The 9,360-nt window shown below is 36.4% G+C and overlaps 1 protein-coding gene across 1 annotated transcript in view; it reads right to left on the bottom strand.

Moving 5' to 3' along the window:
* SCYL2 (SCY1 like pseudokinase 2) overlaps positions 1-9,360 on the bottom strand; it is a 75,942-nt gene that overhangs the window by 5,424 nt on the left and 61,158 nt on the right. Inside the window, exons 14-16 of the mRNA XM_042781829.1 lie at positions 4,531-4,631; positions 2,427-2,493; positions 2,192-2,287 (exon numbers count right to left, since the gene is read on the bottom strand). Coding sequence (XP_042637763.1) covers positions 2,192-2,287; positions 2,427-2,493; positions 4,531-4,631 — 264 coding nt within the window. The remainder of the gene's footprint in view (positions 1-2,191; positions 2,288-2,426; positions 2,494-4,530; positions 4,632-9,360) is intronic.

The raw sequence follows: 9,360 nt of genomic DNA, 5'->3' as shown, positions 1-9,360 counted from the left end.
AGCCATTCCATTACTAGGTATATATCCTAAAGAAGTGAGAGCCACGACAAAAACAGATATATGCACACCCATGTTCACTGCAGCACTACTTACAACAGCCAAAAGATAGAAACAACCTAGATGCCCATCAACTGAAGAATGGATAACCAAACTATGGTACATACACACAATGGAATACTATGCAACGTTAAAGAATAATGTAGAATGTGCAAAACATCGCATAACATGGATGAACTCGGAGAACATTATGCTGAGTGAAATAAGTCAATCACAAAAGACAAATATTGTATTAGTCCACTATTGCAAAAGTTAAGGAAAGGTTTATCTATAGAAGGAAATTTTCTTTGTTGGTTACCAGGGGTTGGAGGGACAGGAGGGACTGCTGTTAGATAGAGAAAAGTAGTGATTTGGGTGAAGAGAAGGACAATGTACTAAATGTGAAATATGGTAGCACTGAGGATGAGAAAGACATAGAAAGATACATGGGAGGTACAGACAACAAATATGAACCCCTTTGCACATAGAGTACTGCGTTGTCAGTGAAGGCAAACATGGGTATATGGGTGGATAGATGGGTGGACAGGCTGAAAGATTAGATATGTCTATGAAATGGGGAGTGTAGCATAGTGCCTAAGGCACTTGACTGCTAACCAGAAGGCTAGTGGTTCAAACCCACCAGCTACTCCTTGGAAGGAAGGTTGGGAAATTCTACTTTCGTAGTGATACTGCCTCGGAAACCCAAGGAGGGGTTGCTATGAGTCAGGGCCGACTCGACAGCAAACAACAACAACAACAACAACATCCAAGAACATGTATAGGGTTGGCAGACAATGGTCCTATAAGTTTATGTGAATGATCAAAATTCCCAGATGTATAGTAGAGTTGACAAGGGGAAAGTTGTGGTCACTGCTTGGTCACAGCCAGCTACCCAGAGGTACCGAGGAGTTGAATCTGCAGACATGGGACCATAGTTGCAGAGGACATCAAGCTCAATCGGTATAACATACTATACAAAACATTGTTCCACCTCCTACTTTGGCGAGTAGCGACTGGGATCTTAAAAGCTAGCAAGCTGCCATCTGGATGCAACGATGGGTCTCTCCTCGTCCAGAGCAAAGAAGAATGAAGAAAAGCAAAATTCATGGAAACAATTAGTCCTAGTGACTGGTACACCATCCGATCTGAAGCCTATAGGACTATGAGACCAGATGGTGCCCAGCTACCACTGTCATCCACTTGGAAGGGGATTTATATAGGAGATCCTTGATAGAGAGGGAGAATAATGTGGAACAAAACTCAAAATCATTTGGAGGGGGAAAAAAGGCGGGGGGCGGACCAGGTTTGCTGGTCTGATAGAGCCTGGTGGAACCACTGAGACTATGGCTCCTAGCTGCCCTTCAGGTCTGGAATTGGACCCACACCTGTGGTTTCCAGCCAAACAAAAGACAGGCATATGAGTCAAACACTCATCTGAGGTAGATACACTCCTTGGAGAGAACAATCATGAGAGAAAGAAGGGCTGCTTATGCACAAGGAGACAGCTCAGGGGGTAGGAGTGCATGGAGGGATGGACACAGGGAAGAGGTAACTGTGGGGAGTAAGTGGGAGGGGAGCTATTGCATTGTGGTAAACTGTGGTCAATGACATGAAACAAAGTGTATGTGAATTGCTGTATGGAAAGTGAATTTGCTCTGTAAATCTTCACCCAAATCACAATTATAAAAAAAAAAAAAAAAAAAGAAAGAAACAAAATTAGAACTGAAACCTTCTGAGAATATATTAAGTAGGAGAGAAATTAAATACCGAAGAACAATAGGGAGAGCCCAAGGTAGACAGATCACATAAATCTGCAGTTGAAACCATCAACACAGGAGTAGAGCACAGAAGAGACACCGTAGAATTTACTATGGAGCCTGACTGACAAAAGCACAGCACAAAGGACAAAGGACTCAGGCAATCTAGAAGTGTTGCCACATCGGAAAGTGAGTAATAAAAGAAGCTAAAAATCTTAAGCATGTTCATTTTCAGTATGGGTCAGGTCATTTTCCATTGATATTTTAAATTTTATAAAGATAATTATGGGATATTTCTTATCAAGATGCTAAACACTATTTCCTACCAAAAATCTGTGGTTTATATAGAGTCTTAAAATTGTAAATAAGAATTTGTAAAGGACAGCAGAGAAACTTACTCCTTTATGTTTACTCTGTAGCCCATCCTCCTTATTGTCTGGTTCACTACCAGTTAGAAGGTCGGCTCCAATGCTGTTAAAGACCTTGTCAATCTGCTGACATTGGACAAAAGTCAACTGTTTGAATAGACATCAATAAAAATATGATCTTACTGCTTAAAACTTAAGAGCCCCACAAGAAGCACACTGTCAAGCACTTTCTACAAAAGTTAAAATAATTTAAATACCTTCTTACCTGATTCCCAGCACTTGTAACTTTTGTCTCTTCTGAAGCATTCATTTGATTTCCTATGTCCAAAGATCTGTAAGAGTTTAATTATGATAAAATAAGTAATAACTAGAAATGCTTATTTTTTAAATATTCATACTAAAGATAGTCTATCTACATGGAATTTGTTAGAACCTAAACAAACTGTGACTCAATTCTTTAAGAAAAGTATTACTTTCTACTATTAATGCCTCTTATTAATATCTGCTTGCCCCCAAACTTAGTATTTGTACACAAATCTTTTTTTAACTTACCATTTGAGATTTGGTAGGCAACCATAGTTCCTGCATTCAAAAAGCTTAATATCTCACTGAGAGATAAGATATGACATGAGGAGCTTAATGTGATTTAAGTTTTAAAATCTGTGATACCAACAATAAATGGTATAATTACCATGATGTGGGCCAGATCTATGCCTTGAAAAATAGGTAGGATTTAGAAAGGCAGAAGAAAAAGAAGGTTCATTTCCTCCATCAAGTTTAAAAAAAAAAAAAAAAAAAAAAAGGCATTAAAATTTTGTTTGTTATAAATTTTTAAAGATTATTTTTCTGGAAGAGTTTATGGTACTAGCTACCAGTACTGAACATTTTGATCAAAGATTCTATAGAAGAATCCTGATAAAAAAGGGGGATAATGAAGAACAGAATTTCAAATTCTCATGGAATCCAGACTTTCTGGAGTCACAGAAGCTGGATGAACCCTTCAAACTACTGCCCTGAAGTAATCTTTAAAAACTTAAACCAAAAATATTCCTTGAGTTTTCTTAAAACCAAACAAGGGTTTAGTTAAACTTGTAAAACGAAATGTCTCTCTTGAGCATTATGCTCTTTTAAGAACTACCTATATGGGATCAACATGACATGACAACAGCAATTCAAAAGATTAGATAGGAACCTTAGGGGGCAGAGAGTTTATGTTAATGGGGGAGGAACAACTCAGAAAAGGAGAGTGAGAATGGCTGTACAACTCAAAGAATTTAATCAATGCCACTGAATTGTACATGTAGAAATGGCTGAATTGGTGTTATGTTTCGTTGTATATTTTCTCAGCAAGACAAAACAAATTTTAAAAAGTTTAACTCTGGTAGTGTAGTGCCTAAGGCACTTGACCGCTAACCAGAAGGCTGGTGGTTCAAACAGAATAGCCACTCCTCAGAAGGAAAGTTGGGCAATCTACTTCTGTAGTGATACTGTCTCGGAAACCCAAGGAGGGGTTGCTACGAGTCGGATCCGACTCGATGGCACATAACAACAACAACAATGGTTAATATAGTTAATCCATCGAATATTACGTACTGGTATGTCACAGGATCCTTAGAGCATACGCAGCTTGTTTAGCTTCTACTTCACCTCATTCTAGACATATTTGCTTTCCAGAACTTTTCGTATGACACTGAGGCAGAAGCTAAGGAGTTTCTAGTTGGGGATTTCCATGACCCCCTCCAATTTCACTAATTTTCAATTGTCTTTTGGTTCAGGAGTAAATGTTAACAGGCAGTCCAAAATCATGTATTTTGTTCTGGGACAAAGATTAAAGTGGCGCTTTGATTTTCATAAACTATTTCCATCTTTCCCTGCTCTTTGAATTGCTTTGCAAATAATTTAGAGAATCTTCCCTAAAAAATAAAATGAGGTAGACAGTGTGGTACTACATAAGAAGTAAATGCTTTATAAATGTTTCAGAGGTTTGAGAACAGAGAAAGGGAGAAATAAAGCATCAGTTTCATAGATTTGAAAACTAAGCATAAATGGTGCCCCTAGTGATCAGCAACATCATTTTACAATGCTAGCGGCTAACGCAACAAGAGAATTTCCCTGAAACAGAATTTTCTTTATGTACAGAAAATACTAAGATTTTAACACACTTTTGTATTCAAAAGCAACATTAGCTTTTCAACAATATCCCATATTTTAACTCAGTTCAACTCACTAATATGTTGAAAGAAATAAAATGTTTTACATGTGCTAACATTTAAATCCAGCCATTTCTATTTTATATTCCAGAAAATCAATCATAGGATAACTTTAATCTCACCCCTGGACCATGTGTAATTCAACTGCAATCTACTTACTTCTGCTGCTCTTGCATTATATGAAGTTGTTCCAGTTTAGTCTTATGTTCAGACTCCAATCTATTAAGCATCTCTTTTATGACGGAAATGAAAGAATTGAACTGGTAGAATAAGAAATTGATATGGTTATGATATTTCAAGTTAAACAGCAAATATAATCAATTAAGGTAATTCAATGAGTTAATCATAACAGTCTCCACTTTTATCAGACTGCCACCCACTCACAGCACTGATGTCACAGCAAGGAAAGAGTATTTAATCTCAGGATATCACTGCAACCTTTTACAGTATCTTTGCATGATGTGTGATGTTAGGTCAAGGAGGCTTTTAAGTTCTAGAAAACATGTGTTAATGAATTTTGTATTCCAAACTTATAAAACCTATGTAACTTCACCTCCAGCAGTTATTATGTATCGATTTCCCTAGGGTAATCCAAAATTGACCATCTGAATTTGTGTGTGTCTGCAATAATCTACTTAATAATGAAATTGAAAATTCCTATTAATTCAGGTTGCTATTAAAAAATAACAGGTTTTGGCTAAAATAAATCTTGTTCTCTGAAAACTTAGTAGAAACATTAAATGTATCTAACCCAACTTCAAATAATTAAGGTTCATAGCATATACTTAATACTATGTCTTAACACAATTTAAGCTTTTTGGTTAAATGATATTAATTCTTATGGCACTTCTGGATCATCACAAATAACTTATTTGAATAATATCACCTATTACAGGAAAATCTAGAAACTACTTCCTCTTCTCCTCAAATCTTTTAACTGTATCTTTGTGCTGGGGGCTTATAAATACACTATTTTATTAATCCTTATAACTCTTCTAAGTAGGTTCATTAATACTTCTACTTTACAAATGAGAAAATTTAGGCCCAGCCAGAGATAAAACAACTAACTCAGAAATAGTAAATAACTTATATAACTAAATAACAGAGCTAGAATTCGTACTAAGTCTGTCTCCAAAGCTTATGTTCATTTCTACCACTGTACTTTCGCCACACTCTACTATCAGCTTCTCCTTTATCATGAACATATAGAAGGTGTATTTCCTTAGCAATTTACCCTGACTTTCTGCTGATTAGTTTCTTTTTTCAACTTTTTATCTGAAGTAAAATATATCACCAGAAAAAATATATGTATAAGTGCACAAGTCAAAGAACTCACAAACTGAATATACCATGTAACTTTGCAGTCAGCTGGGAGTCTCTCAAGAGCTCCCCTGGTGGGCAGTATCTCGCACCTCTTGTCATACCTCATTGATGGGGGAATTACGTGTATGCTCTGTGATTCCATAGGGATAGGACATTGGAAGTTCGCATCTGGCTTCTCCCATGAGCCTTTTTCCCTTTATATATATGTGTATATACACAAAGCTTTTTTGCTTTATATACTTTTGCCATAATATATCATAGCTCTGAGTACGATATGCTGAGTCCTGTGAGTTCTCTTAATGAATCATCAAACTTAGGAGGTGGTCTTAGGGACCCAGCCAACACAAGTTATGGATCATTCATTGTGATTTCTGCATGCTATTTACTAATTTTTTCAAAGGCTAAGTGTATTTTCTTAAGTTACTTTATTTCTGTCTTTTACGTTACAATATCCTTAAACTGAAAAAACCAAACTCACTGCCATGGAGTCGATTCAACTCACAGCGACCCCTCCTTGGGTTTCTGAGGCGGTATCTCTACGGAAGTAGATTGCCCAGTCTTCCTTCCAAGGAGTGCCTGGTGGGTTTGAACTGCCAGCCTTCTGGTTAGCAGTCAAATGCCTTAGGCACTATGCCATCAGAGCTCCCTACAATATCTTTATTTTAAATCTTGAAAAATCAATCTTTTTAAATATTAGCAATGTTTCATTAAGTGTGCACATAAAGGGAGAATAAACAATTAAAATGTATGTTACTTTCTAGCTGTTTCTATGAAATGAAAATTAAAATGAAAAAACCCTCAAGCTTTACTAGAATGCTAGACAATGAACAGTGAAACTGACCTATGTCACATCTGATGAAAACTGGTCCTGTCATTTGTTATGCTCCCCTCATAAACTATTATACTGGTTACTCTGTAAACCCAAAGGCCTACTGGGGATAGGCAATTAATGCAAATGTGTGAAAATGGCATAAAACAAAAAGATGCCAAGTGCTAGCCTTAATAATTGTCTAATTACATTACCTTTTAAAACATTATGTGGAAAACACAAACAACACATACACGCTGCCCATCCTTCCTCAAGCCTATACATCATTCTTACCACCAAGCTAACTCAGTAATTTTCAAAGCTGTTTAATCAAAACTCATAGTAAGACTTTCATTTTAAATTATAACAAAAACAAAAAAGCACCGTAACTAAAATCAAGTTTCACAAAGTAACGCTTGGTGATCCCATGCAATACACTCTCATATTTACTGTTCTGTTCAGTATTTTAAAAAAATATTTGTTGACTATGAAATTGATTTTTCCATCTCACTAACGGTTACTCCAGAATTTGAGAAACAATGGCTAAAACTATCTCAAAGAAAAGTAATCATCTATTTTCCACAAGGAAAAATAAAACTTAAGAAAAAATGGAATTTTCTTTAAAAGCCCATTTCAATAGTTCACCATCCTGGTATTGATTAGATCTTCCTAATTTTCAATTAAAATGTCTCTCACTTTAATGGGAGTTCTGGCGGCATAGTGCCTAAGGCATTATTCAAACCCACCAGTCACTCCTTGGAAGGAAGACGGAGTAATCTACTTCCACAGAGATACCGCCTCAGAAACCTCACTTTACTATGTATGTCTATTAGGATATAAGCTAAATAATTTCATATCCCTTTAGCCAGAATACTATATGAAAAAGAAAGTTGTAAGTTTTCTAGTGATATTTTATTTTGGAATGGTTCCATTCTCTTATTTTTTAAAGCTGCTACGAAGAGACCAGAGGACCCTGAAAAACAAAGTGATTCTTTAGGAAGTTCCAAAATTACTCATTATCATAATATTTCAATATATGATGTAAAATTATGTTCCACTGATCTTCATAATTATCTAAAGTTTTAAGAACAAAGGATATAATTTAGCAAATAAAACGTTAAAAAATATATTACTGACATAACACGGACTCAAAAAAAAAAAACCCCAAACTCACTGCTGTGGAGTTAACTGGGCTCATAACAACCCCTCCTTGGACTGCTGAGGCGGTATTTCTACAGAAGTAGATTGCTCAGTCTTTCTTCTGAGGAGTGGCTGGTGGGTTTGAATTGCCAGCCTTCTGGTTAGCAGTCAAATGCCTCAGGCACTACACCACTAGCATTTTGACTCTAACCCTATACAAAATGTGTTTTAAATGATATTACATTGTGATTTTATATTGTGGCAAGATGGGATTCCACTATACCCACTCCTCACTTATTCACATGATTTGGTACCAAAGACCAGGTTGTTATGTGGAAATCAGAATTATGTGAAAATGGAGGATGACTACATCATTACCTAACTGTCAAAACACTGAGAATCATGCCTCAGCCAAGTTGAATCTTAACAATCACAGCCAGTGCTACTCTTGCTTCACACCTTGGTGTTTATTACTGCCAGACCTATGTCGTTAGTGTGCAAAATGGTCCCATGATGAATTTTTCACTATTGTCATAAATGCAAAATGTCAGATAACGAGATAGTCAATAACTGAGTACTTGTATTTCATTTAATCTTCATGACAAGCAAATCTATCAACATATACTTAGACTATGTTGTTGTTATTTGCTGCCAAGTCGGACTTGATATCACTAAGGAAGTAGATTGCCAAACCTTCCTTCTGAGGAGTGGTTGGTGGGTTTGAACCGCCAGCCTCCTGGTTGGCAGTGAAGTGCCTTAGACAGCACTATGCTACCAGAGCTCCTATATTTAGACTACAGAGGTTTAATATTTAAAAACAGATTGGAATAAATCCTGGAGAGAAGCAAAGGTACTATAATTCTAGAATGTTCCATCGTGCTTACACAGCTAGGGATTTGACAGTTAACATAAAGGCAAAATGGTATAAACAGCAAGACAAAGACACTGCCACCTTCAGCACAGTTCAGTAGTTTCCTTACTTTACATAAAGAGTTCAATATAAAACTACTCCAACTGGACTTAATTAATGACATTAAGCATTTTCAAGATAATCATGCCTATGTCTGATTTTTGCCTTACGTGTAGAATTTTGAATCTAACCCTATACAAAATGTGACTATTTCATTTTATAAATCAATATTACAATATACAGTGAAACCTATGAGACCTAGAACTCAAGGGCACTGTCTTATTTTTCCAGGTCTTACAAGTTTTCCACCTTTGGTAGGATATGGTGTTAACATTTTTCTATCACTCAGTTTGGTAGAAAATATTTAGTTTTCCTTTTCTGACAGGTTTCCACCTTATATGAGTTCTGGCATTCACAGGTTTTACTGTACTAAAAGTGTTTTTACTATTCAGAGCCTATCAGTCACTTTATGGATAGGCACAGTTCTAGAAATCTAAGATACACTCAAATGTAACTCATAGACCCTAACATCAATGAATTTCTCTTTAATCAAGTTGCATAAAATTACCCTGGAATTACAACTACACAGAGAAGGTGGGTATTATCTGTCTCTCTCAACCAATGCTATTACTAAATTCATATACACTTATCTATACAGATACCTACGTAGGAACTGTGAGCAATGCAGACAAAAGGGCAAATAACCACTTTCTACATTGTTGTTGTTGTTGTTATGTGCCGTCGAGTCAGCCCCGACTCATAGCGACCCCTCCTTGGGTTTCCGAGGCAGTATCACTACGGAAGTAGG

This window comes from Orycteropus afer, unplaced genomic scaffold, assembly GCF_000298275.1.
Source record: "Orycteropus afer afer isolate SDZICR_OR568_19922 unplaced genomic scaffold, OryAfe1.0 scaffold00177, whole genome shotgun sequence".
Classification (NCBI taxonomy): domain Eukaryota; kingdom Metazoa; phylum Chordata; class Mammalia; order Tubulidentata; family Orycteropodidae; genus Orycteropus; species Orycteropus afer.
This window is presented reverse-complemented; position numbering and strand designations above follow the sequence as displayed.